This window comes from Galeopterus variegatus, unplaced genomic scaffold (assembly GCF_000696425.1).
Source record: "Galeopterus variegatus unplaced genomic scaffold, G_variegatus-3.0.2 Scaffold654, whole genome shotgun sequence".
Lineage (NCBI taxonomy): Eukaryota > Metazoa > Chordata > Mammalia > Dermoptera > Cynocephalidae > Galeopterus > Galeopterus variegatus.
Window position 1 is genome coordinate 660326 of NW_007726765.1, and position 27846 is coordinate 688171.

General features: G+C 40.3%; 1 protein-coding gene across 1 annotated transcript; it reads left to right on the plus strand.

Annotated features, from left to right (window-relative positions):
• Positions 1–538: 538 nt before the first annotated feature.
• PLEKHS1 (pleckstrin homology domain containing, family S member 1) lies at positions 539–24199 on the plus strand. Its single transcript, XM_008571030.1, has 13 exons — positions 539–566; positions 9752–9834; positions 9948–10054; positions 10927–11061; positions 12588–12660; positions 13557–13673; positions 15477–15602; positions 17833–17939; positions 18427–18633; positions 19352–19453; positions 20642–20777; positions 23386–23561; positions 23656–24199. Exons 1-13 carry the CDS (start codon positions 539–541, stop codon positions 23849–23851), a joined length of 1593 nt encoding a protein of 530 aa, XP_008569252.1. The 3' UTR covers positions 23852–24199.
• The last annotated feature ends 3647 nt before the right edge of the window (positions 24200–27846 follow it).

The window sequence follows — 27846 nt, forward strand, 5'->3', positions numbered from 1 at the left end:
CCTTGAGAATGGCAAAGCTGTCGAAGAACGGGGTGGCCTAGTCCTTGCCCTTTAGTGTCCCACTGGAGACAGCGAGCCCCAGGCATAGAGAAGGGCTTATCTTTACTTCTTGATCAGCAATGCTTTCTCTGAATTTGCTCGATGGCATCCTGCCCTCTGCCCTGTTCTTATCTCTCTTCCTTGGTGCTGCCATCCCACAGGGCTCTCTGGTCAGAGCCACTAATGGAGTAGGAACAGAGAAAGTCCAAGGAAGACAGCTCCTTCAGTCATCTTTACAGCACCTCCACAGACCACCCACTCCCTGAGCACAAGCTGCTTAGCCCGTCCTTGCTACTGAGACCACCATCAGCCTCAGGAGCAGGGAGGAAGATATCAGAGAAGGAGTGGGAAGGGAAGCCTCAGAACCCATCTCCCCAACATTCGTGAGCACCGTCCTGATACTCAGTGACTCAGTGGCTAATCAATGAAGCACACTGTTGTTTGGGGACTAACTAACACTTAACCCTTCTTTTTTGACAGGTGAGAACAGACAGCCATAATGGAACCCAAACCTCAGAAGAGTCCAGGTACCGAAGGGGCATAATCTCAGAAGGAAAAATGTTTTTATCAAAAATGATAAATGATTTCCATCAAGATAACCAAGATACAGAAATTGGTTTTAGTGAGGATCATGAGTGGCATTCTGGGACAATGATTCTTGGTCTGGGGAATGTAGCAGAAACTATTGGATTCAGTTAATTATTCTGTAAAATCTTACCTGTCTAGAAATTTAGCATTTTCTGATTTTCATGGACCACATGTTCTGTTTGTTGCCTGGAGATGGTGCTAACAACAAACTATGGCCCAGCAAAGACGGGGAAATACTTCCTTAATTTTACATGAAATTCTCACTTAGAGAAATGGCCTAAATTGTTATTGGGCCTTATTATAGGATAGCTCAAGGTATATTATTCAAACATCCTTGCTCATATTCACACAGTTCACTGTAGGTGGGTAGTTGGAAGAGCTGAATTTAGGATGGAATAACTTAGAAATCAAATTATCCAATTCAATTCAAAAATACTTGCAAAGCACCTATAACTAGTAAGCGTCTGTGCCTCATATTGCAGGGGATGTACAGATTAATTAGTGAGTCATTGCCCTCAAGGAGGTTATAATCTCGTTGGGAAGTTGAGATGCACACACACAAGCAAGTAGCTGTGTTGAGAAGTTAAGATGAGCACATAGAATCTGGCTACGATAAGAATCATGAAATAAGTACAAAATGCTATAGAGTCTGAAGAAGAAAAGGCATAAAAGTAGTTCTGGAAATCCAGACAAGTTTTATGGAGAAGGCATTTGAACTAGACCCTACGGGATGAGTAGGGTTTTGAAAAAGATTGGAAAAGAGTCTCAGCAGAAGAGATGGCATGAACAACAGCAATGAAGTGGTTTAGAGGCAGGGGGTATCAGAGCAAAATATGATGACAAGTAGGACGGGGAGAATAGAGGAGGTGGGTGCAGAAAGGCGGTGCCATATTGTGCCAGCCCCTGACCCTGTATGATGGGCAACCCTTGCAGCACTATGACTATGGAAATGCCATGATCAGATTTGCATTTTATTTGTCGCTTGGAAATAGTGCTAATAACAAACTGTGGCCCATAGTTTGTTAGGTTATATTGTTAGGTTATAAAAGGGCCATAGTTCAGATAGGTTATATTTTTTAATAGCATTATTGTAACATATTGTAACTGACATACAATAAACTGTACATATTTAAAGTAAAATTTGACATTTTCACATATGGGACATATATATGAAATATACAACGCTGAACATATCCATCACTCTCAAAAGTTTTCTTGTGCCTGTTTGTAATCGCTCCCTTCAGCACCCAATCCTGCTCGCCATTGCTCTGCTTTCTGTCACTCTTAAGTTTGTTCATATTTGCTAGAGTTTTACATAAATAGAATCATTTGTCTAACTTCTCTCACACAGGGTAATTCTTTGGAGATTCATACACGTCGTGTGTATCAATAGTTTGTCCCTTTTATTGTTGAGTAGTATGCCAGTGTATGGACTTACCACAATCCTATAATTAATTCATCTGTTGAATATCTAAATTGCTTTCAGTCTTTGCCTATTACAAAGAAAGCTATTACAAACATTTTTATATAATTTGTTATTGTAAAATCACATACTCCTTTACTTTACCTAGGAGTAGAATGGCTGGGTTATATGGAAGGAGTATTTTTAACTTTCTCTTTGTCAAATTTGTTTGATTTTTTTAGAAAAGCTTTATCAAGGTGTAATTGACATTCGTAGTAGGTTGGCATGTTGAAAGTCCACAATTTGATAAGTTTTGACATACATAAACATCCATAAAACCAACACCCAATTCAAGATAATAAACATATTCATCAACTCCACAATTTTCTTTTCCTCTGCCTCTCACTCTTCCGTGTACCCACACTTCCCCAGACAACCACTGATCTGCTTTCTATCTCTATCGGCGAGTTTGCATATTCTAGAATTTTATATAAATGTAATCATACAGTATAAATACTTTTTGTCTGGCTTCTTTCACTCAGCGTAATTCTTTTGAGATTCATCTATGCTGTTGCATGTATAATAGTTTATTCCTTTTTATTCTCAAGTAGTATTCCATTGTATGAATGTATCTCAATTTGTTAATCCATTTATGAACACCTGGGCTGCTTCCAGTCTTTAGCTATTACAAGTAAAGCTTCTATGAACACTCGTGACAAATCTTTGTATGGTCATATATTCCCTTACTTAAGAGAAGATGGCTCTTTAACTCTTTTAAAATAAAGTTAAAGGAAAAAAATTAACCATTTAAAAGTGAACAGTTCGAAGGTATTTAGCACATTTGCTGTGTCACACAGCCACCACTTATATCCATTTCCAAAACATTGTCATCACTCCAAAGTAAAACCCCCTTTACCCATTTTATAGTTCCTCCTTATTATGCCTTCCCCCCAGCCCCTGTCACCCACTAAACTGCATTCTGTCTCTAGGGATTTATCTATTCTAGATAGTTCATGTAAATGGAATCATACAATATGTGACCTTCTGCGTCTGGCTCCTTCCACTCAGCATAATGTTTTTGAAATTCATCCACATTGTAGCATGTATCAACACTTTATTCCTTTTTACAGCTAAATGGTATCCATTGTATGTTCAGTTGACCCTCTCACTCAGCATAATGTTTTTGAAATTCATCCACATTGTAGCACGTATCAACACTTTATTCCTTTTTACAGCTAAATGGTATCCATTGTATGTTCAGTTGACCCTCTCTGTATCAGTGGGTTCCTCATCCATGGATTTAACCAAACATGGATCGAAAATATTTGGGGGAAAAAAAACCAATAAAAAATAGCAATACAACAATAAAAATAATACAAATAATAAAACAATATGGTATAACGACTATTTACATAGCATTTACACTGTATTAGGTATAAGTAATCTAAAGATGATTTAAAGTATATGGGAGGATGTGCATAGGTTATATACAAATACAATGCTATTTTACATAAGGGACTTGAGCATCTGTGGATTTTGCTAAGAGTGAGGTCCTGGAATTAATTTCCTGCATATACTGAGGGACAACTGTATATGCCACAGTTTATTTAGTCTTTCATCCATTGACGGACATTTGGGCTGTTTCCATGTTTAGCTATCACGAATAGTGCTGCTATGAACTGAACATGTGTGTACATGCTTTTGTTTGTGTACAAGTTTCAATTCTTTTGGGTGTATACCTAAGATTGGAATTGAGCAATCATGTGCTAATTCTGTTTAACTTCTTGAAGAACTACCAAACTGTTTTCCATAGCAGCTGAACCATTTTGCATTCCACCAGCAGTGTATGAAGTTTCGAATTTCTCCACATCCTTACCAACACTTTCCTTTTTTTTTTTTGTCCCAAACTATAGCCATCCTGTGAGCATAAAGTGGTTTCACATTGTCAATTTGTGTGTGTGTGTGTGTGTGTGTGTGTGTGACCGGTAAGGGGATTGCAACCCTTGGGGTGGTGTCACCTGCACCGCGCTCAGCCAGTGAGTGCACCGGCCATCCCTATATAGGATCCGAACCTGCGGCCTCGGTGCTCCCAGCGGGGCACTCTCCCGAGTGAGCCACAGGGTCGCCCCTTCACATTGTCATTTTGATTTCCATTTCCCTAGTGACTAATGATCTTGCACAACTTCTCATATGCTTATTGGCCAATTGTATATCTTCTTTGGAGGAACGTATGTTCAAGTCCTTTGTCCATTTTTAACTTGAGTTGTTTGTCTTTTTGTTATTGCATTGTAAAAGATTTTTTTTTTTTGTATTTTCTGGATAGTAGGATTGTATCAGATATATGACTTGCAAATATTTTCTCCCATTCTGTAGGTTGTCTTTTCACTTTCTTGATAATGTCCTTTGATGCACAAAAGTTTTTAATTTTGATAAGGTCTAATTTACCCATTTTTCTTTTGTTGCTTGTGGTTTTGGTTTCATATTTAAGAATCCATTGTCCAATTCAAGATCATGAATTTTCTTTTGCTTTTTCTACTAAGGGTTTTATGTTTTTAGGTCTTATATTGAGGTCATTGATTCATTTTGAGTTAACTCTTTTGTTGGATATGATGTAGGAGTCCAAATTCATTCTTTTGCATGTGGATACCCAGTTGTCCAAACACCATTTGTTGAAGAGACTATCCTCTCTCCAATGAACAGCTTTGGCCATTGACATATGAGTTTGTTTCTGAATTCTCAATTCTATTCCATTGGTCTGCATATCTACCCTTATACCAGAACCACAGTCTTGACTACTGTAGCTTTACAGTAAATTTTGAAATTGGGAAGAGTGAATGCTCTGATGCTGCTCTTCTTCAAGATTGTTCTGGCTATTTAGGGCCCCTTGAAATCCCATATGAGTTTAAGAATTGGCTTTTCCATTTCTGCAAAAAATGCCATTGGGATTTTGACAGGGATTGCATTAAATCTGTAGATCACTCTGGGTAATATTGACATCTTAATAATATTGTCTTTCAATCCATGAATATGGGATGTCTTTCAAATTATTTATATCTTCTTTAATTTCTTTTAGCAATGTTTTGTAGTTTCCAATGAACTGGTTTTTCACCTCCTTGGTTAAATTTATCCCTAAGTATTTTATTCTTTAGGATGTTATTGTAAATGGGATTATTTTCTTAATTTCATTTTTAGATTTTTAATAGCTAGTTTGTAGAAATATGACACTTTTGTGTGTTGATCTTATATGCTGCTTCATTTACTTATCATCTCTAGTAATTTTTGTGGATTCTTTGGGATTTTCTATAGTTAGAATCATGTCATCAGAGAATAAAGTTTTACTTCTTCCTTTCCAATTTGGATGCATTTTATTTATTTTTCCTGCCTAAATTTCTCTAGCTAGAACTTCCTGTACAATATTGAATAGCAAGTGTAAAAGTGTGCTTTTTTTGCTCCTCATTTTAGAAGAAAAGCTGTCTTTTTTTTATATTAGTTATAGGTTTTCTATTGATGTCCTTTATTAGGTTGAGGAAGTCTCCTCTTCCTAGCTTGCTAAGAGTTTTTATCAGGAAGAGCAATACTGGCCTCACAGAATAGGTGGGGAAATGTTCTCTCCTCTTTGATTTTTTGGAAGACTTTTTATAGAATTGATATTATTTCTTCCTTAAATGTTTGATAGAGCTTAACCAGTGTAGCCACTTAGGCCTAAAGCTTCCTTATGTGAAGGTTTTTAACTACAGTCCCAATTTCTTTAATAGATACAGGAAGCTATTCGGATGATCTGTTTCTTCAGTGATCTTTGTGAGCTGGTATATTTCAATAAATTTTTCAATTTCACCTAAGCTGTCAAGTTTATTGGAATAAAATTGTTCATAGTATTTCTTCATAAATACCAGTAGAATTTGTAGTTATGTTCCTTCTTCTCTCCTAATATTGGCAACTGTGTCATCTCTCTATTTTTCCGGATCTGTCTGGCTAGGATAGAGATTTATTAATTTTATTGACCTTTTCAAGGGATCAACTTTTGATTTCATTTATTTTTCTCTATTGATTTTCTGTTTTCTATTTCATTAAATTCCACTTTGATCACTATTATTTCCTTTCTTCTGTTTACTTTAGATTTGATTTTGCTCCTTTTTCCCAATTTCTTAAGGTGGAAGTTGAGACATTTTATTTGAGACCTTTCTTCTTTTCTAACATAGGCATTTAGTGCAATAAATTTCCCCCTAATTACTGCTTTAGTGGCATCTACAAATTCTGATATGTTGTGTTTCAATTTTCATCCAGTTCAAACAACTTTTTAATTTTTTTTTCTTTGATCAAGGGGTTAGGATTTTTTTTCAGAGATCTTTCTGTTATTGATTTCTAATTTGATTTCATTGTGCTCCATAAACATACTTTGTATGACTTGAATCCTTTTAAATCTATTGAGAGTTGTTTTATGGCCTGGAATATGGTCTATTTTGGCAAATGTTGCATGTTGCCCTTGAGAAGAATGTGTGTTCTGCCGTTGTTGAGTGGAGTGTTCTATAAATATCAATCAGGTCAAAATTGATTGATCATGTTGTTCAAGTCTACTATGTCCTGTTGATTTTCTACCTATTTGTTCTACCAATAATTGAAAGAAAGTTATTTAAATCTCAGACTATAATTATAGATGTGTCTATTTCTTTACCATTTTTTGCTTCTGGTATTTGAAGGTCTGTTATTAGGTACATATATGTTAGGATTGCTATGTCCTCTTAGGATTAATTGACCCATTTATCATGATGAAATGACCTTCTTTATCCCTAGTAATATTCTTTGCTTTGAAATCTACATTGACATTAATATAACTACGTCAGCTTTCTTTTGACTAATTTTAACATAGTATACCTTTTTTTCCCAATCTTTTACTTGTAACCTACTTGTGCCTTTATATTTAAAGTGTGTTTGTTCTACACGACATATAGTTGGGTCTTGCTTTTTAATCCAATCTGACCATCTTTACCTTTTAATTGGGGGCATTTAGACCATTTACATTTAATGTGATTAATGATATGGTCAGGTTTAAATATATCACATTGTTATTTGTTTTCTGTTTGTCTCATTTATTCTTTGATCTCCCTTTTCCCCTTTTTCTGCCTTCTTTTGAATTGAGTATTTTTTGTGATTCCATTCTATCTTCCTTGTTGACTTATTAGTTATAACTCTCTGCTTTGTTATTTTAGTGGTTTCTTTAGGGTTTATACACATCTTTAATATATCACAGTCTAAGTTCAGGTGATATTATGCCGATTCACATATATAATACAAGAACTTTACAGAAGTTTACCTCCATTTTCCCCTCCTGGATTTAATGCTACTGTCGGAATGCATTTTACTTATACATATGTTATAATCTGCATGATACATTTTTATTATTTTTTTTAAGACAATTGACTTTTTAAATGTTTTAAATAATAAGAAAAAATCTCACATATTTTCCCTTTAGTTACCTTTTCAGTTTTCTTTATTCCTTTGTGTACATTTATATTTTCATCTTCTATCATCTGAATATTTCTTATAGTGCAAACCTCCTGATGATGAATTCTTTTAGCTTTTGTATATCATAAAATGTCTTGATATTACCTTCATTTTTGAAAGATATTTTACTGCATACAGAATCCTGAATGACAGTATTTTTTTTTTTTTTCAGTACTTTAAGTATGTCGCTTCACTTTTTCTGGCTTGCATTGTTCCTCAGGAGAAATTGACGTCTTTGCTCCTTGTCTTTGTTCTGTACGCATCACATCTTTTCCTCTGGCTGATTTTAAGATGTTTTTCTTTATCACTGGTTTGAGCTGTCTGATTATGATGTGCCTTGGTGTACTTTTATTTGTATATCTTGTGTTTGGGACTCATTGAGCTGCTTGGATCTCTGGGTTTATAGTTTTATGTAAAATTTTTAGCATTATTTCTTCAGACATTCCTTCTCCCTTCCTCACTTCGGGGACTCCAATTACTTGCATATTAGGCTACTTGAAATTGTCCACAGTATACCGGAGCTCTTTTTATGCTTTTGAATTCCTTTTTTTACTCTTTGTTTATTTTCATAGTTCCTGTTGCTATGCCTTCAAGTGCATTAATCTTTTCTTCTATAATATCTAATTTGCTGTATTTAATTTTACCCTCATCCAGTGTATTTTTTTCTGAGACATTGTAGTTTTCACCTCTAAAATTTCACTTTGGACTTCTTATGTATTTTCTATATCTACTTGATTTCTTGAAAATACAGTGATAATATCTGTTTTAATGACCTTCTCTGCCACTTCTAACTTCTTTGTCAGTTCTAGGCCCATTTTGATTTTTCACTTTGGACTTCTTATGTATTTTCTATATCTACTTGATTTCTTGAAAATACAGTGATAATAACTGTTTTAATGACCTTCTCTGCCACTTCTAACTTCTTTGTCAGTTCTAGGCCCATTTTGATTAATTGATTTATTCTCCTCATCACAAATCATGTTTTCCTGCCTCTTTGCATGCCTAGCAATCTTTGATTTATTGCCAGACATTTCAAATTTTACTTTTTTGGATACTGAATATTTTTGTATTCCTCCTGAGTTTCACTCTGGGATGCAGTTAAGTTTCCTAGAGACAATATGATCCTTTTAGGCCTTGCTTTTATGATTTGTTAGGTGGATCTGGAGCAGACCCCAGTCTAGGGCTAATTATTCCTCACCACTGAGGCAAGACCTTCCTGAGTACTCTACCCAGTACCCTGTAAATTTTAAGTTTTTTCAGTGTAGCTGGAGGGAACGGGCACTTTTTCTGGCTCTATGTGAGCACTGAATACGGTTTCCTCTAATCTTTTCTAATGGTTCTTTCTTTGCCTCAGGTAGTTCAGCACACATATTTGTTGATCAATACTCTTAAATACTTGAGGGGGAAGCACAAAAGCAAACCACCTGCTATTGAAAATAAGGTGGCAAAAGTGGTTAAATAAAGGAGTTTCTACAATGTTAACTGCTTCCCTGTAAATATTGAAAGTGCAGGCAGTTTCAATTTTGTCTATATTTTCCCAAATGTCCACAAGAATAGTTTTTTTGTCTTTCTTTTTTTTTTAAAAAGTAGCTTGGTTTTGCTTTCACATTTAGGTGGTAGGTATAGTTTGTCCTTTGTTTTGGAAAAGGCAGCTTTTACTAAAGAATTAGAGCTTCTTTATTAAGTAGAAACAGAATCAGGATTTGGTAATTCAGCTGTTGGGACCATTATGCCAGTATCCAGTAATTCTGGCAAGGTGGCTGCCCTTACCTTCCTTCCCTCTCCAACTTCTGCAGCAACTTCACCTGCTTCCCCCACCCCACCCCAAAAAAGCCACTTTTGCCATCTCATTTTTAATAGCAGGTGGTTTTGTTTTTGTTTGCTCAGCCAAAGAGCAATGCAGAATTTTCTTGCTCCTGCAGTGGGAATGGAGACAAACATTGGCTCAAATCTAGAGAACCAACGACATACTCCAGAAACAGAGCCAGACAGGTGTGAGCTGAATTAAAGTGCTGTTAAATGTTGTCTGAATGAAAGGCCTGGCTGTGGGTGAATGAAAATCACACAATTGATCCTGTTCTTGGGCTATTATAGATGTACTTTTTCGTAACTGAAAAATGTGAAGACCTTTCCTGGAATAAATACTGGTTTTCAATTGAAGCAGTTCTTTTCAGAAATTTATGGGCAACAAACTGAGTTCTGTTCACTTTCTTTTATTAGGCAAACAAATTACATTTTATTATGAAATCTGCAAACAAGGTTACTTTATTAAATCGCCACCTCCTCAGCTTTTCTTCTCTGTGGTAAGTAGTCAACAAGATTTAACAAGCCTCTCACCAGCTTCATGAGCATTTTTAAAAATCCTTTCTCTTCCTCTGAAATTTAACTGAGATGCAAAAATGTTTTCATTTTTCAGACCTCTTGGAAAAAGCGCTATTTCACCCTGTCAAAGACTGGGGAAAAGAGATTTAGTCTTTCCTATTACAAAGACCACCATTACCGAGGTTCCATTGAAATTGATCGGTGTGTATTCAAGCAAGAAAACTTTTCTAATAGCAAATACTACAAAGCCAAATACTAACAAGTTGAATGCAAATTGAAATTTAAATCATTGAACAAAGAAACCATGAACTTATAACGTTTGTGACTGAAAAGGAGCTAAAATAGTGAAACTAGTGAAAGATAATTACTTCTTTTATATTGTATGTTATAGTTTGTAAATCTTTAATTAATAAGCATTCATTTAAGGAAGACTTTGATTCACATAATTTGTGGAGGAGAGGGAACAGAAACAGACAAAATTACCATTTCATAAAGCCAAGATAAAATTTTTTAAAAATTAGGTCAGCTTTTTTTTTTTTCTCTTCTCTTTAAGAAATTATATACCAGGGGCCGGCCCGGTGCGCAGCTTGGGAGTGTGGCGGCGCTCCCGCCGAGGGTTCGGATCCCACATACAGACCGGTTCCCGCTCACTGACTGAGCAAGGTGCGGGCGCAGCACCGAGGGTTGCGATCCCGTTGCCGGTCCCGGCCGGGTACGGGTGCGACACTGAGGGTTGCGATCCATTGCCGGACACGAAAAAAGACAAAAAGGAAAAAAAAAAAAAGAAATTATATACCAAAAAAATTGAAAAAGATAATGATTTGTGAAATCAAGAATCCCACTGAAATAGGAACTTTTGAATTAAATTTTAGGCTAAACAAAGTCTTTCCAAATAATGATAAACCAGATTCAAAATCCAAACTTATTTTCTAAAATTATTGGACAATCTTCAAAACGTGGATCAAGCCCATCTAAAGTTTTATTCAATTTAAATCCCAATATAAAACATCAGTCAGTTTTCTTCTTAATTTTGTATGTACACTGATTTAATACTTAGTGTCTCTATCTAACAGGAATTCCAGTGTAGAAGTTGGCATAAGTAGCCAGGAAAAGATGCAGTCTGTGCAGAAGATGTTTAAGTGCCACCCTGAAGAGGTGATGTCCATCAGGACCACTGACAGGGAATACTTCCTCATTGGCCAAGACAGGTGAGTAGGAAGAAAACACAGAGCGTCTCCCACGTGCAAAACAAAAACAAGCCAAAAAACTACACCATATAAACCAGTGAACAAGAAACATGCTCTCAACAGAAACCCATGGCTGTTACCTCAAGAGCCATCTTGGCCATCTTCATTATTTGTTAAAACACCTTGAAAAGTCACGTGCTAGTTTCCTAAAGGTGTCATAACAAAGTATCACAAATTGGGTGGCTTAGAACAACAGAAATGCATTGTCTCATTGTTCTGGAGGCTGGGAGTCTGAAATCAAGGTGTCGGCAGGGCCGTGCTCCCTCTGAAGGTTCTAGGGGAGGACCTGCTCCAGGTCTTTCTTCTAACTTCTAGTAGTGCCTCGGCTTGTGGCAGCATAATCCAGTCTTCACATGGTGTTGTCCCTGTGTGCACATTTCTGTGTCCAAATTTCCCCCTTTCAGGACACGAGTCATATTGGATTAGGAGCCTGCCCTACTCTAGTATGACCTCATCTTAACTAACTACATCTACGATGATCCTATTTCCAAATAATAAGGTCACATTCTGAGGTCCTGGGAGTTGGGACTGTAACCTATGAATTTTTGGCAGGGGGGACACAATTCAACCCATAACAATCACCATCACCCGAGATGCATTTCATGTAAAAGAACGCAATATACAAACACCTGTACAAGCTACATGTATTAAGGAGGGACTGTGCTCATCCCTGAAGGAGTCTTCAGTTTTTAGAAGAAGCTCCTTGTGCTAGCAGAGGTGCGTAGTGGGTTCTCTGTAGAGGATTATCTGCTTGAGGGAGAGGCCAGGGCTGGGGGGAGAGGTTCTGTACAAGTTACATGTATTAAGGAGGGACTGTGCTCATCCCTGAAGGAGTCTTCAGTTTTTAGAAGAAGCTCCTTGTGCTAGCAGAGGTGTGTAGTGGGTTCTCTGTAGAGGATTATCTGCTTGAGGGAGAGGCCAGGGCTGGGGGGAGAGGTCGTGCAGAGGAGGCAGTGAATGAATGCTAAAGCCAAAGAATGAAGAACCTTGACCTGCTTCAGATCGACCCAAAGGACAAAGCTTCCTTTTAAATTGTCATGTGAGTCAAACAGAAAAGAAGATGTGATTTATGCAAAGTCATTTGAGCACATTCTTCCTAGACACATGCATTCCCTAAAGGGAGGCACACCTGGATAGCTGCACAAAAAATGGCGCTGACAGGTTAGGGAGCTCCCTTAAGAACATGAAAGAAATCAGTGTCATAGCCCAAAGCTCCAAACACTGCGATTACTACTATCATTTTCTGCTTTTCTTACCATTTTTCTGAGCTTTCCTCACAGAGGTGCTATGAGGTTCATTCCAGCATGTGAACATGGAGGTGGTAAGGAGCCTGGGGGCCATTTAAGCTATTTAGGAAAGATCCTGATTTCCCTGGAACTTGCTCCCACTTCCTGTTCTATCCCTAATAAAAGAATCCTTCTCTGATTCAAAAGGAGTGCAGGCACTATTGTTGCCACATGCCAGCTCAAATTTATTCCTATCAATAGGGAGAAGATTAAAGACTGGGTCTCCTTCATATCATTGTGCCGGGATACGGAAGCAGCACATCAGAACACAAAGGTGACTATATCACTAATCAAATAACAGGGCACCTGAACACAACCCTCTTTCAACAGGAAACAATGGTAGCTTTTTTTTTTTCTCCTTAGCAACTGGCATTAATACAAGGAATAAATAAGTGAGAAAGTGAACATCTTTGTTATTTTTTATGATTATCAATGGGGAAAAATGCTTTTGTGTTTTATGAGAGATCTAAAATACAGACACTTCACAATTTCATTATTGTGGTAGGGGGTGTGAAAGTTAACTAACATTTTTTAATAATAGCCAAAACTACAGTATTTTCCATCATTGTTATTCAAAGTACATAACAAGCTTCCTTTCGAATGACTAAGTCTAGGGCGGTTTCTATAAAAATGCTTTTCCTCTGACTTGCATTTTTAGTATCATGTCTCTTTCATGTAAGTGCTAGTAGCTTCACATTGTTAATTTACTTCATAAAGGCCTTTACTAATTTACTCAAGTCCTTTCCTAGGGCAGACCTTTATAAATGGATCTTTGGTCTCTAGGTATCTTTTTTGACATATTTTCTAGGTCGTTCAATGCTCATAGCAAAAGCACAAGCCAAGGAGAAAGAGAAAGCAAGGCATGTCTACAAATAGACTTGAGTGATCAGAGCAAAGGGGGTGGGGAGCAGGAGACACAGCTGAGAAGATAGGTTGAGGGAAACTCAGGGCATCTCTGAAGGCCAGGTGGAACGTGCTCAAGTGCCTGGGAACGGGAGAGAGATAAGATCAGCTCCTGTCTTAGGGAAATAATGCTGGCTGGCTGGCAGCACACATGTTAGATGCTGTGGGGAGAGAATGGAAGCAGGCAGCCCAGCAGAAAGACGGTTGCTACATGCTGGACAAGAGCTCAACCATTCCCTGACCACACTATTCCTTTTTCATAAGCAGGAGAAACTCTCATTGGATGATCAAAGGCCCGTGTCAGACCCCAACCCTCTCCTTGGTTTTTCCAGCACATCAGAGGCTGTTGGCTTCACCCTACCAAGAAACAGTCTTCCAGACATGGTAATCAAACTCAGCTCTTTCTCTCTCAGGACACCATGCCTTGAAGTCAGCTAACACTTCCAAATCTTACCAATTAGCAGTTGAGTTTGACCTTGTCTACCTTCCTCAAAACCTAATGCACTTTAAGAAGAATTCTTAGTCCTAATATCTATCCTATATTTAGCCTGTTTTCCCATACCACAGCTGAGCCTTATTGCTTGCCCTGCCTAACCGTAAATGTGTCTGTTCATTTTGGATGCTCTTGACATGCATCAGGGTGCACTAGGTAAGATCCCTCAGCTACTCAAAGCCTGCCTGGCAATCTTTTTCTTCCTTCCACACAAGGGCACAGATCCCTCTGTAAAAAGATTCCCTAAACACCACATGTTGGGTGATTTCTTGCCATACTGCCTGTACTCCTCAGACAAACGCAGAGTTTCTTACTAATTTCTTTCATTTACTCTCACCAGTCTTGCTTGTCATTATGTCTGTACATCATTTTATCTCCATTTCTAATGAAATCCATTGGAGGAAGTAAAATATAGTACATCTGCCTCCTGAGAGTGACTTGTAATGTACCCTCAGCTTTCTTGTGTTTGCACTGTTCCCCACTTTGGATATTAGTAATAAACAAGCTGAGTGTTTTTGTTTTCTGCATGGATACTATTTTGTCCCTTAGGGACATAGCCATTAACTTTCCCCTCTCTGTGGGTACCAGGCACATCTAATTTTATCTAGTTGGTAGCTTTCCAACTATTTTAAAAGCTTTTTGTTGCATATCAAATTCACCAGGCCAAACACCTCATCTCAGTTATTCGTGGAGTGAGTAGGAAGAGTGGCATGAAGCAGGGTTAGGAAGGCTGAAGCTTTTTAGTAAATGCCTCTTGCTTTTCACTCATGAAATCCCATTTCCCCCAGAGACAACATGATTAAATGTTTTGCCTTTTCACACTATGTGATCAGATGCAGTGATTTTTCAACCAGCTCCAGTTAAGAATACCATTTGCCTCGTTGGATTTTGTTGTTGTTATTGTTGTTTAGATTAAGTGGGAATCCTTCACCTCCAACTCAGCATGATCTGGCTCCATGAGCTAAGAGCTAGAAAAATGAACACAGTTTAAATACACTTGTTATTTTAAATCACCTTCTTTCAAGGACTTCTTAGAAAACATCCAGAGTCTTTTTAAAACCCCCAGCTTTAAGTCATTGTTCTTGGAAGAATTATATCGTACTTATAACAATTTCTCTGCCACGCAAAGCAGATACCTTAGCAGAGTATCATATATCTATTGGTGGAGCAAAGGCAATAATTGGTTGAACCTAGATCACCTTGAAGCCTATAATCCATGCTGTTACATGATCAACCCTACCAAATTGCATTGCTATGGAAACAATAGAAATATGTGAGCAGAACAGAAAAGAGAATATTGAGCAGGAAGAGGAAAGGTGCAGTGTCTTGCCTCTAAGTTAATTACCTCCTCAGATGGCACTGTATGATAATGGAAAATGATGGCAGTGGAGACTCTATGGGAGAACCTAGTGACTTAGAATACCACCCATGGGAGAAAACCACTTGTTCTAAGTTATAGCTCGAAGTGGTAGAGAAAAAGCCTGAATGATGTGCTTATATTTTTACAATATTAGTATTGACCCAAACTCAAGAGGCAAGTTCAAGTTGTGTGGGATTCTGGATGTAACCTTGGAAGAACCTGTGATCTTTTTAACTCAACTAATCTATTATGGCTTTTCCAGAAAGCGTGAGGTTTAGTTCCATCTCTTGCAAAGAAAAAAAGCACTAATACTCTCTTCATCTCTTTGATTCAGCACTTAATGGGAAAACATTCTCCAGGATACAGACAAGCTCATCCACCACATGAGGACTTGTTGGCGCCCGCTCCAGAAATGGAAGAAGAGGATCGTTATCTTAATCCTCGAAGTATTCTTTTAGAGGTAATCCCATCTATCCTTTAATCATGTATTCCTTTTTTGTCTTTTTGTCTTTTTCCGTGTCCGGTCACGGATCGCAACCCTCAGTGTTGCCCCCGCACCGGACCGGGGACCGGCAACGGGATCGCAACCCTCGGTGTTGCTCCCGCGCCTCGCTCAACCAGTGAGTGGGAACCGGTCTGTATGTGGGATCCGAACCCTCGGGCGGGAGCGCCGCCGCGCTTCCCAAGCGGCGCACTATCCAGTGCGCCACTGGGCCGGCCCTAATCATGTATTCCTTTAACAAATATTTCCTGAGTCTCTGCCATGCACAGACCCTAGGCTATGGTCAGTGGGAACACAGAGGTAAATCAGACACAGGGGGTGTGCTCATGGTGCTGACACTTGCATAGGAGCCAACCATGATACAAGACAGTAGGGGCTCCCTGCTGAAGAGAGATGTTTATAAAATGCCCAAAGGTGAACAAAGGATGGGAGGAGGGGGAGCCAACTTGCAGACAAAAGACCAGGAAAAGTTCCACAGAGGAGATGACATTTGGCCTTACTTGGTGGGTAGAATTTGGACTTGAGGCATTGACTTAGGGAGTCTTTCTGAATTCTGGGAAGAAAGAATAATGTGAGCAAATGTCCTTGGGTGATAAATTGGAGTGTATTGATCAGTCTATTGAACAATTGGAAGACCTCACTGAGTGCCTTCTGAGAGCTAGGCACTGTATTGTAGAAGGTGTGGTGGCTGCAATGGTGAACCTGAAATGCATTATTTCCCATACTGGAATTTTTCTATAAGATGGTAACATGTGTCTATACAAAAGAAGCATTCTGGGCTGAAGTAAGTTCTGGAAACACCAAGTTAAAGTAAGTTAAACAAGCTTCTTAACAGCAGAATTCTCAGAGCCTTTAGTATACAGTGGTGTATACTAAAAATATTATAAATGGCTAAGTGGGATATAACACACAGCATTTCCCAAGCTCATTTGAGCACAGGGCACTTCTTTCACCAAAAATATTTTCACGGGCCAGCCCGGTGGCGCACTCGGTAGAGTGTGGTGCTTGGGAGTGGCGGTGCTCCCGCCAAGGGTTCGGATCCCATATAGAGACCGGTCTGCTCACTGGTTGAGCGCGGTGTGGGTGCGACACCGAGGGTTGCGATCCCGTTACCGGTCACGAAAAAAGACAAAAAGGAAAAAAAAATATTTTCATACACTAATATTTTCTTATGTGTTCTTTTTTTGATAGTCTTTTATGATAGTCCAACCAACCAATCAGGTGTGTATTGAGCATCATTTATAAGCCTGTCATGTGTAAGGTACTTTGTAGTATGCAAAGCCTAATAAGGCAGATAAAACTAAGCTAAAAGACAAACAAAAATTAAGTACAAAATTCTGCACTAGAAATTCAGAGAAAGGAGAGATCGGCAGTGGCTGAGGTGACCAGAGGAGGCTGTGGGACTTTGGCCAGGTCTCAACAGTATATCAATAGGCAGAAGAGAAAACGGGCATTCCAGGTGAAGGAAACAGCATGAACAGAGGACTAGAAGAGCCACATCTGTAGCAGGAGCAGTGAGAAATCTAGCTTGACAGGAATGAAGTGTTCTAGTTATGGGTTGATGATGAACTTGTTAAGGAGGCCTAAGGGTTTTTGAGCAACCATATAGCAAATGACTGTCTTAGTTCTAAAGGGGCTATTAAGTGCTTCCCGAGGGAAAGGGCTGGTCAATGAGCTCAACTGGTTAGAGCACGGTGTTATAACACCAAGGTGACAGGTTCAGATCTCCACACCAGCCAGCCACACACACACATACAAAACACTAAAGCCAAGGGAACCAACTTGGATTGACTGTGAGCATAGTAGCCTGAGACCAGCTTTGCATTATGTCTGTCATTGACCCAGCTGAGTGCTATGATTCTGCAGTGGAACTGATGGGGGAAAAGGGTTCAAGTCATTAAGTGCCTCACGATGAAACAGAATTGGTAAATAGCAATTTAGTCCAATAGAACACTTGTATCAGGAGCATGAGGGACCCAGGAGAGAAAATGGACTTGGAGTCTGCCAGAAGCTTTGCTGGTTCAGTCTCATGAAGGTAGGGATGGTTGATATTCCCCAAATGAGAACCACTGTTCATCCAATGGGATGTACTCACGATTTCTGGGCCCAGAGCCATAATATTAGGGGTAAAAAGGTACCTGACTTGCTGGTACATTCTCATCCTTGTGTCTTTTCCTCTTGCCTTTAGTTGGAAAATATCATTACTTCCCATGATTCTGGTGAATCCATTGAACCTGGTAGTCCAGACCAGGTCTTCAAGAGAAATGAGTGTCATTATATGTCAATGAAATCCTGGTAAGTAAAATTGCTATTTCTAAAATTGATTTTACCTAATCTGCTATTATGGAACAATTACTACCAGCTCATTTTAATAGTTGGTAAATTGATACAAAACATTGCCACAGACCAAATTCAACACATTATTCAGTATATCAAAACAAGACAAAGTGGCAATGGTTTCTCCACCCCCAGTAAATCATTTGTGACATCAGCAGGACATTTTTTGTCTCCTGGGGAAGTTATTTTCTTTTTTGCATTTATGTTTCTCACACTCTCACTTCCATCTTCCAAACCTTGTAAAGGGTTATTTTGATTCCACATCCATTTTTAGAAAGAAGGTTTGTTGGATTTGATTGTGGCAGTGGCTGTGATTTCGATGGTTAGACATCCTTTAAAACCTTGTTAGTTTTCACATGGCTGTTAGCTACTTAAAGCTGACACACAGCAGAAAGTCATAAATAGACATGCTAAAAAAGAGTTTGCTTAACTTCTTATACTCCAGTGTTTTCAACAAGACATCCCATGAGTCTGCTGATAGCAAAGAGGAATCACAGACCCTTTCAGAGACCCCGGATGGGGGGCTTCACCTGCAAGAACAAGGCTCAGGAAGTGATTCGTGTCTTTCACCTGCCTGTATGGAAGCACAGACCACAAAGGACGAAAAGGGGTCGGCCTCCCTAACTGTTGTGCAATTGTCTATATTAATCAAGTAAAGCTCCAATTTTTAAAACTTTATGGGCCCTAAGAACAAGGCAGCCTCCCCCTTTTTGTACTTAGGATTCAAATTATAAAGCAGTTCCTAAAAAATCTCCAAGTCAGGCAACAGTTTGAGCAGCTTCTCCCTGTCACTGATGTTGTAGCCAAGGACAATGAATAACAGAGCTGGAGCAAAGCAGTCTCCTGGGCTGGGGGTGGCATTATCAATAATTTTTTTAAAATCTCCTTTGGCTAGTCTGTCAGTTCCTGGCACTTCAGATGCACGCAGCTTTTATATCAGCGTGATTTTGGGCACACAAGTCATGTGAGGTTTGGTTATAAAATAGGAGGGAGATGTTTAGGTTTTAAGTGATGCCAAGGGCCTTTGATAAGATTGCTGTAATGTTAACTCCTCTCCTTCTCTTCTTCTATGGAATCATTTCCAGCAGCAAAATATGCAAACTGGCTGCTGTGGATGGCTAACCCCAATTTAGTCTATTTTTGCCTCTCTTCCCAATGTCTGCCATCCACTATCACATCCCAAGAGGGGTGGGGAAAGACATTAGTGAGTACTCTTCAGTTACTTAAATTCACATTTTTCTCCAAATGATGTGGATAACCTTTAAGTGGAAAATATCTCAGAAATAGGAGGCCAAAATTCTACTCAGAAAGCACAGTTCAGAGTGAGGGCCAGTTGCCTGATATGATTTTTGCAATGTCTTATCTCATAGTAACATCCCTGCTAAGAGCCAAGTGGAAGAACTGAACGTGTTCCTCTATCCTCCTGACGTCATAAACTATCTTGCTCTCAGAGAAGCCGCAGGACAGATATGGTAGGTCAGAGATTTGACTGTTATTGATTATAAATGAGGTTGAAAGATACAAAGACAACAATTATATTTTGAAACACTGTATTTGATAAAACTGACCGGGAGGCTTGGACTGCTGTGTTGTGTTGTCACAAGAAGGTCTTTGAATGGGGTCAAAAGAAGGGTATTGCGTGGAGAGTCAGCTGAGAGGTGGGTGGTTATAAGAGGACCCAAAGTTCAGGAAGCAGCAGATGTCTGATTTCTCCAAGGTGAGGAAGAGTAGGAAGGAATACACACCGTCCAAGGACATCATTCCAATCACTGCACAATGAGTATTTGATGAGTGAATGAAGTTAATGAAGTCAACAAGAATCAAACGTCTAAAAGAAAAGGGCATATCAGGGTCTAAGACTTCCAGACACCAGAAAGTAGCCTGCTGGTCAGGGTCTCAGACCCAAAAGGCTGTGTGGCACAATATGCTCTCAAAGTAATCACTGTTTATTTGATTCTACATTCTTTTAAAGACTTTGTTCATTTTGAAGGAAGATTACATTTTCAGAAGGGAAGAAAGCCATTTAATAGAAAGTAAATGCTACCCATTTGTTGTCTTATAAGTTCTAAGCAGGCAGGAAACACAGCCTTCCATTTTTCCAAATTTTCCACTGTCTAAGGCTTGTTAAATACTTGACCAAGACTGTGACTTCTCTGTGACTGAGATTGCTCATTGGTTGACTCATTCATTCATTCATTTGATATTCATTGTATAATCATTATGTGCTCACTTCCAACAAGCACTTACTAAGCACCCTCTGCTACTTTGGAGCTATGGGGTTTTTTAATTAAGAAAAGAAACAAAAACAAAAAGGTGGCACCATATTTCCAAGGTCACAGAGCCTGGTGAAAAAGGCAGTCACATAAACAAGTAAATATAAAATGCATTTTACTTAAATATATGTTAAATGAGTTCTCACACAGAATAGAAGTCCAGGGCAGAGGAGAATAATCATAGCAAAGGTGGTGGAATGTAGGCCTTCAGAGGGTTTTGCAAGGGTGGTATGATTTGAGCTGAGCTTTGGAGGAAGGGTGAGGCTCCAAAGTCGTGGTAGAGGAAAGAATATTCCAAACTGAAAGATGTGGTGCACCATGGCTTAAGAGTGAGGCCCCCCGCAGTCCCCCCAGAGAGCCCGGTCTCACACTGTCTTTTCGCTGCAGTGTGGCGCGGTGGGAAGGCCCCCCGCGCTTGGGATGCATGTTCTGCCATGGAGATCGTCTCTTAGCAGTAAATGACCTAAAGCCCCAGAGCCTGGAGGAGGTCTCCTTGTTTCTCAGCCGGTCCATCCCAAAGGAGGTGAGTCCTACTGACCAGCCCTTGCCAGGGCACGTCAGGGCCAGCAGGAACAAGATCAAGGTCTCAGATGGGGTCTGAAAAGTACTCTGAATACAAATAAGACTCTTCCTTCTTCTGCCATCAAGTGTAAATGACAGAATGTTCTTTTTGGACTCTTTCAAAGTTGTTTCATGTAAAGTAGTATTTGGAGAGAGCATTGGGCTAGCACAATATGGCAAAAAGAGCTTGTGTGGAATCAGACTGGCTCGAGGTTTGCAAACCAGCCCCTTTAACCAGTTTGTGCCTCAGTTTTCTCTTCTGTAAAGTTAGGTATAATGATAGTACCAGTTGTTGGAGAACTAAAGGAGATGATACGTGTACTATGCTGACAACAGTGACTGCACTTATTAGGTACTTGATACAGTCACTGGTTACTTTTACTTCCACGACTACTGACCGTGGAATGTGGGACAACTCACTTTTTTAAGCCTCAGTTTCCTCATCTCACAAATTATCATAGCCGTACCTTCCTTATAGTTACTTTTACTTCCACGACTACTGACCGTGGAATGTGGGACGACTCACTTTTTTAAGCCTCAGTTTCCTCATCTCACAAATTATCATAGCCGTACCTTCCTTATAGAGTTGTTGAAGAATTAAACAAGACACGTGGGTATGCACTGAGCATGCCTGCACTTGAAGGATTAACCATTGTCCCACGTGTCAGGGCAGTCTGCACATTGCTCATCCCTTCCCTGGTCTACTGTTGTTTCTAACTAGCCCCCTGACCTTAAAATCACTTTCTTCTCTTAGCTTCAGTTACTTCTTTCTAAACAGAAAGGATTGGTTTTCAAACTGTACTTCTCGGATCCCTGGGATAGCGAGTAGGGAGGGGAAGGAGACAGTATTTTGGGACTTCAACTAGAGAAGTCGACATTTATCTTTTATCATTTATAAAAAGGATATATCCAAAATACCAAACTATTCTGTTAGCTTTCCTTGGAGAAACAGTTCCTTGGCTTAAATTTTCTGAAAACCACGATACTAGGTGATCTCCCAAATTTCTTCCAGTTCTGAGAGTTTATGATTACGTATCACACGTATATTAAGAAAATATCTTATCTCTTCTATATCACACAATAACCGTGTTGGTTAGATAAATTTTACTATCTCTATTATCTAAATGGGTAAAGCCAGTAAGGATGAGTGAGTTGTCTAAGATACAGAACTAGTCAGTGGCAGAGCAAGGACAGGACACATTCAGTCATTCACTCTCTCTCTCTCCATTTATTGAACTTTACCATATACTGGTTCTAGAGCCACAAGAATGGCCTCAGCCTAAGCTTAAGGAGCTCACAGATTAAGTGGATAAAACAGGCATGTTATGTGCTACTTACAATACAGGGTGTGCCCTGAGATACGAACAGAGGGCCTTGGGAGCAAAGGGGAAGAATGGAGGAAGTCTATTGAAAGGAGGCCAGAAGGGTGTCTCAGTGGAGGTGGTGTTTGGCTTGGGTTTTGAAGACTACCCAGCAGTTTGCATGGTAGAAAAGAGGGCAGAGACCCAGTCCAACAATCTGGTAACTGTAATACATTTCCTATGCCAAAGATCCATACTGGGGCCAAGTGGTCAATACAATCTTCTGAACCCTTCTGAAAGTTACTAAACAGTACTCTGACCCAAAGATTTGGGCATCGGTTCGGAAGCCAAAAAAAGAGTTTTTGCCTGGGAGCAGATTCAGGAACTCTCTCTGGGTGCTGCTGACTACAGTTCATTGTGACTGCCTGTCCAGGCTGTGGAACCACTTGCATGGGAAGGGGTGACTGGGTTTCTATTGTGCTTGTTCTACCTTCCCCTTTCTATCACATAACAACTCCTAGATGCTTTTGAGAAATAAGGGGTGTGCACTGTCATGATTGTCTGAAGATCAGGAAAATCCCCTACTTTTCCACTCCCACCGTTCCTGACTCATTTCCTTATGTTAAAGTGGATGTCCAATCCTCTTTTAAAATTCCAATTCTGGGTCTCTGGAAGGAATGTTGAAAGAGGGAGCTATGGAACTGAAGGAAAATCAGCCAATGACCCCCAATGATTTAAAATGCCTGAGACTATCAGAGCTCCCTTCCTTCCTGTTAGGCCACAGCTGAGCGAAATGGGAGATTAGGGTAGGGACAGTGACAGGGGAGAGAATGTGAGGTTTTAAAAGGCAGGGGGCGGGGGATGTGTGTGTGTGTGAAGGGGGAGGACATGCTAGATTGCAGGAGAAACTCATCAAACTTCAATTTCCTCCCAATTTTGTCTGGGGCTGGTCCTGTCTGGTGGTCTCATTTTAATTCACCAGTTTCAAGAGGCTCTTTTAATTCTTGGCACAACTGGGCCCATCTGGGCACTGTTGATGCTCTCTGGAATCTGCCCTAAAGGCTCAGCCTGGTGGATGCCAGAAAATAAAAATCCATCTTCCACCTGAATATATAAGACACCCCTGGCTTCCTCTGGCCTAGATATTGTAGTTCATCGCAGGATTTTCTTCAAAAGCTGCATCGAAGGGTGTAAATGAGGACAGACTAAGAACCAACAGTCCTAAAAAGAATCGTTAGTCATTTAATTTTCTTCTTTCTTGTGTCTTAGAAGGTAAAACTCACCATCAGTCGGATCCCAAATTCAGAGAAATTCCATGCGGTAGCCTGTAAGTGCCCCTTAAAATGCCAAGATGTTGCACCCTTGCAACAGGATGGTTCTAGACTGCAGAGGGCACCAAAGAGGAATCCAGCCATTAAAAAGGGTCTGCAGAAAGAAACTAGAGAGTAACTTGCCACAGGCCCACTGCAGGGGAACGAGGATGGAGCTCTGGACTCTGTGTCAGTCTCTGCCACTCGCTGCCCTGTGACATGAGACAAGCCAGCACTCCGCTCTGAATGTCCACATCTGCATCTTAACAATGGGGATAACTATCCCCTCTCTGGCTAATGCATCAGGGAAGTATAGAGCACCAAGTGGGATAATGACTGTGGAACACAGTGAAAAAGGAAGGCCTTATTATCTGGGACTTTGTCCCAAACACCACGAACACAGATTGGGTAAGTCCCTCATCTAATATGCACTGTGCGTTCTGTGAGGTCATGGCCCATACAATCCCTTCTTTGTTAGGGAACGTACAGTTGGAAATACTCATTTCAGGAAGGCCAGATTCCCAAGAGAGATGTGATACCCTATCAGCCTTCCCAAACACCTCCCGTGAGTCATCATCCCCTCATTGTCCAGAATGCTGAGACAGAGTGGCCTCTTGGATTCAATGAGTACCTTGTTTTCTTAAAGACCCAGTGACTATTTTAGAAGTCAAGCACTTGTAGGTCCTATCCAGCAAAGATCTGCTTGCTCTACAAGTGGTAAGAGAACGACTTAGCACTTCTAAGTTTGAAAGGTCTTAACTAACTGATGCATTAATAATTGATTCTGGAAACCCAAAAGAGTTAAATACTTTTCCACAAATAGGAAAACAAAAGCAGAAAGCAAAATCTTTCATACTTCTAAGTTTGAAAGGTCTTAACTAACTGATGCATTAATAATTGATTCTGGAAGCCCAAAAGAGTTAAATACTTTTCCACAAATAGGAAAACAAAAGCAGAAAGCAAAATCTTTCATCAAATCGGGGAATGTTAGAGCAAAAATCAGGGACTCCAGAAAACATACCTTACCATATTGTCATTTCACGTGAAAGAAATCAAGGCCTCAGTATGGCTCCAAGTTGCATAGCTGTTTAGTCGCACAACCAGGAATCTGAAAGCAGCCCTGGGAAACCAACGTCCTGATCCTCACCTTGTACCTGGATTTCGATTTGAGAAGACCTTTAGCACTTAGCAGAGACATTCAAATACAGTTCATTTTCTGTCATCCGGATGGTTCAGAAAGTGTAAACAATTTTCATTTGCATGCCCTAATTGACCTACTGTTTCTATGTTTAGAAATTTATCTTATAGAAATAGTCACATGAATACACAAAGATATCTGTAAAAAAAACAACCAAAGTTTACTGTAGCACTGTATCATCGTAATAATAAAAAAAAAAATCACTTGGGGATCGCTTAACTATGATTTCATATAACTGAACACTGCAGGTGTTAAAAAGTTTGGCCTGTACAGTTATGGAAAAGTATTCTTGATATATTAAAAATGAAAGAAGCACTTGCAGTACAGTTGGCATAACATCATCCCATTTTTGCAAAAATAAATTTTTGGTGTTTGTGCGTGTGTAATGTGTATATAAAATTTCCCCAAACCTAACGAGGGAGAGAGATTCCTACTTCACAGGATTGTCGTGAGGTTTAAACATATGTACACTTCCTGGTACCCGGCAAACACTCAATAGTTGTTAGTTGTACTGCTGCTGCTCTGACATGCTTTTTTCAAAGTTTACAGTAACATACATTAAATTGTCAAAAAGCCTTATCTCTACGGAGTACCATCAGGATTGGTCATGGGGGAGAGGCATTTCTGCAATGTTTTGAATTTTTCCTTTTTTCTTTTTTTTTTGCAATGAGCATATGTCACTTTTATAATGAAAAAAATGTGTGGAAAAATATATATATGAATTTTTTCAACCTTTATAAGTGAGAATCTAAGCCACCTCAGGGAAAGAAATAAAAAACCTTCAAGTTAAAACCACCTGGCAACCAAAAATGTGGATAGATACACTGCCTTGAAGCCCAAAGATCCTTCGCCTGGTTTGCTCAGAAGGCTATGCTGCAATGCCAGTAAAAGCTAAAACAAGGTAGGTGTATAAACCTTAGCCATCAACTCCTTCCACCCCCCTCATTGAGCCAAAGGAGAGCCTGAAGCCTAAGAAGTTGGCTCACAGAAGGGTAGGGACCAGGACATGGAACTCCTGGCTCCCAGTCCCATGCTCTTCCCAGTACACCAGTAAGAGCCTCCAGTTTGCTCCTGACCCTCCCTTAATCCCAGAACTTTCCACCTGCAGCACAATCAACTGGGGTTCTTGTTAGGAGGATCCTGCTCTGGAGGCCTCTCCAACAAGAAGGGCTTTGCTCCCAACTGCTCCTGACCCTCCCTTAATCCCAGAACTTTCCACCTGCAGCACAATCAACTAGGGTTCTTGTTAGGAGGATCCTGCTCTGGAGGCCTCTCCAACAAGAAGGGCTTTGCTCCCAAAAGGAAATCTCAGGGCCAATTCAAAGGTCTCCCCAACCCTGAGATTCTGATTCAGTAGGTCCAGTGTAGGGCCCTGGAATCTGCCTTCTAATGACCACCCCCCAGGGATTTGATGGAGGGTGGACCAGGGAACACACATTGGGGAGCATCATTGCAGGGTCCCATGGAGAAGCCACCAAGTGTAGAGTATACATGTGTGTGTTTTAGAGGGGAGAGGGCTCATAGTTTTCAACAGTTTCAAAAGAGACTAATGACCGTCGCCCCTACCCTACCTCCAAAAAAGAACCTGGTCCCAAAGGGAGAAGTCTAGTTTTCACTGCTTGTTCTCTGCTGCTTGGGGATCAGCCCAGCCAGTGCCTGGAAGATGCAACGGCCCTGATGGGCAGTTGAAGAGGAGAAAGGAGCCCCAAGCTTTGGCCGCAGGCAAAGTCACTTCTGCCTGCCATTCGTCATTGTGCGGTTTTGGTCCTCTGTGCCTCCCCTTCTGCAGAGCCGTAGGTCAGCCACATTTCCCCAGCATTCAATCTACCTTCTTTCTCCTGACAATGGTAGTGGCCCCAAGGAAAGCTCATGACCGAACTGGACCCAAAGTCAGGTAATCAAGGCATTTGTCCCAGACCCCAGGTTTTGGGGTCATCTTCTGTTGGACAGTAAGAGGGCTGTAAGATGGCTTGCTGAGAGATGGGGCAATTCTTCAGGCCAGGGCTACAAAAAGACTTGTGTCCTGTATGTAGGATTTCACCAGACTCTGCTCATAATCTGACCATCCATAGCCACATCCACACTCATCCTTGGTGCACAATGCCATCTGTGATCTTTCCCCTTCCAGAGCTGCCTGTGAAGTCCATCCCAACCCAATCCCAGGTGAATGAATGTGGGTGGGGGACTTCAGTGGCGTAGCTGTCTCTGTAAGAGAAGGCTCTGCTCTGGGCATATTTCTGGAGGAAAGGAGGTAGTGACAGTGGACTGTAGCTATTCTTGGCCGTCACATCTTTGGCCTGAATCTGGTGCAGCTCTTCAGTTTTGCTAAGGAAGAAACCAGAGCCCGGAAATGTGGAGAGACTCACCTGGGCTCTCCCAGCTGTATGCCATGGGCCTCCAGCTCCCAGGCCAACACCTTTTCTGCACCTGCACAACTTTTCAGCAGGGCATTTGGAGGTAACACCTCTCCAGGCTGCTCCCTCTGCCCAGTGGTTGCCTCAGGCCTCTAGAACAGACCTCAGAGGGAGTCTGTTTCTACTTTGTTCACTGCTGAGGATGCAAATTATTCAGCGTGAAATCTAAAAAGCAGCTAGTAAGATACGGAATGAATGCACAGGCCAAATACATCCACCCTTACCTGAAGCTGTTAGTGTGGATTCCAGAAAGGCATTCTTCTTCATACAGAGTGAACCACTGTACACTTACATGAGTGTACATAAATGTGTGTGTACATGCATATGGGGGGTGGGGAAAACAGATGGGAGTCACAATAATTCCATAATAAGCTGAGAAGCTGAAGCACCCCTATCCCCCCACCGCCCCCCTTTCTCTTCACAGCTTGTGCCAAGTGACTTTCCCTTGGAATGAAGAATTTAAAGTGTCATAAACAGGCCCAAAGGGAGAAGGCTTTCAGATTCAGCTGGATTAACTGAGGGCTCTTTAGTGAAGTTGAACTTGTGCATGTGCAAGAAACGTGTTTTATTGAAAAAACTCTTAAAAATGTTTGAGTTCATGAAATCTTTGTCCGATAACCAAATATCCAGTAGGATTTCAAGGCCATTCTCCGTATCAACTCTTGCTAGGTATTTCTGGAAAACTAAGGGTTTATAGGAACCCTGCAATCATAGCACTGGACTCTGGGGCTGCACTACCTGATACAGTAGCTGCTAGCCACGTGTGGCTGTTTAATAATTTAATTTAATTTAATTTAATTTAATTTAA

Bases quoted from the DNA above. Each gene is read 5' to 3' on its own strand.
- PLEKHS1 (XM_008571030.1), top strand. From the start codon at position 539: ATGGAACCCAAACCTCAGAAGAGTCCAG. The intron at 11,062-12,587 runs GTGAGTAGGAAG...TCCTATCAATAG, and splicing joins TTCCTCATTGGCCAAGACAG to GGAGAAGATTAAAGACTGGG. The intron at 12,661-13,556 runs GTGACTATATCA...TTTCATAAGCAG, and splicing joins CAGCACATCAGAACACAAAG to GAGAAACTCTCATTGGATGA.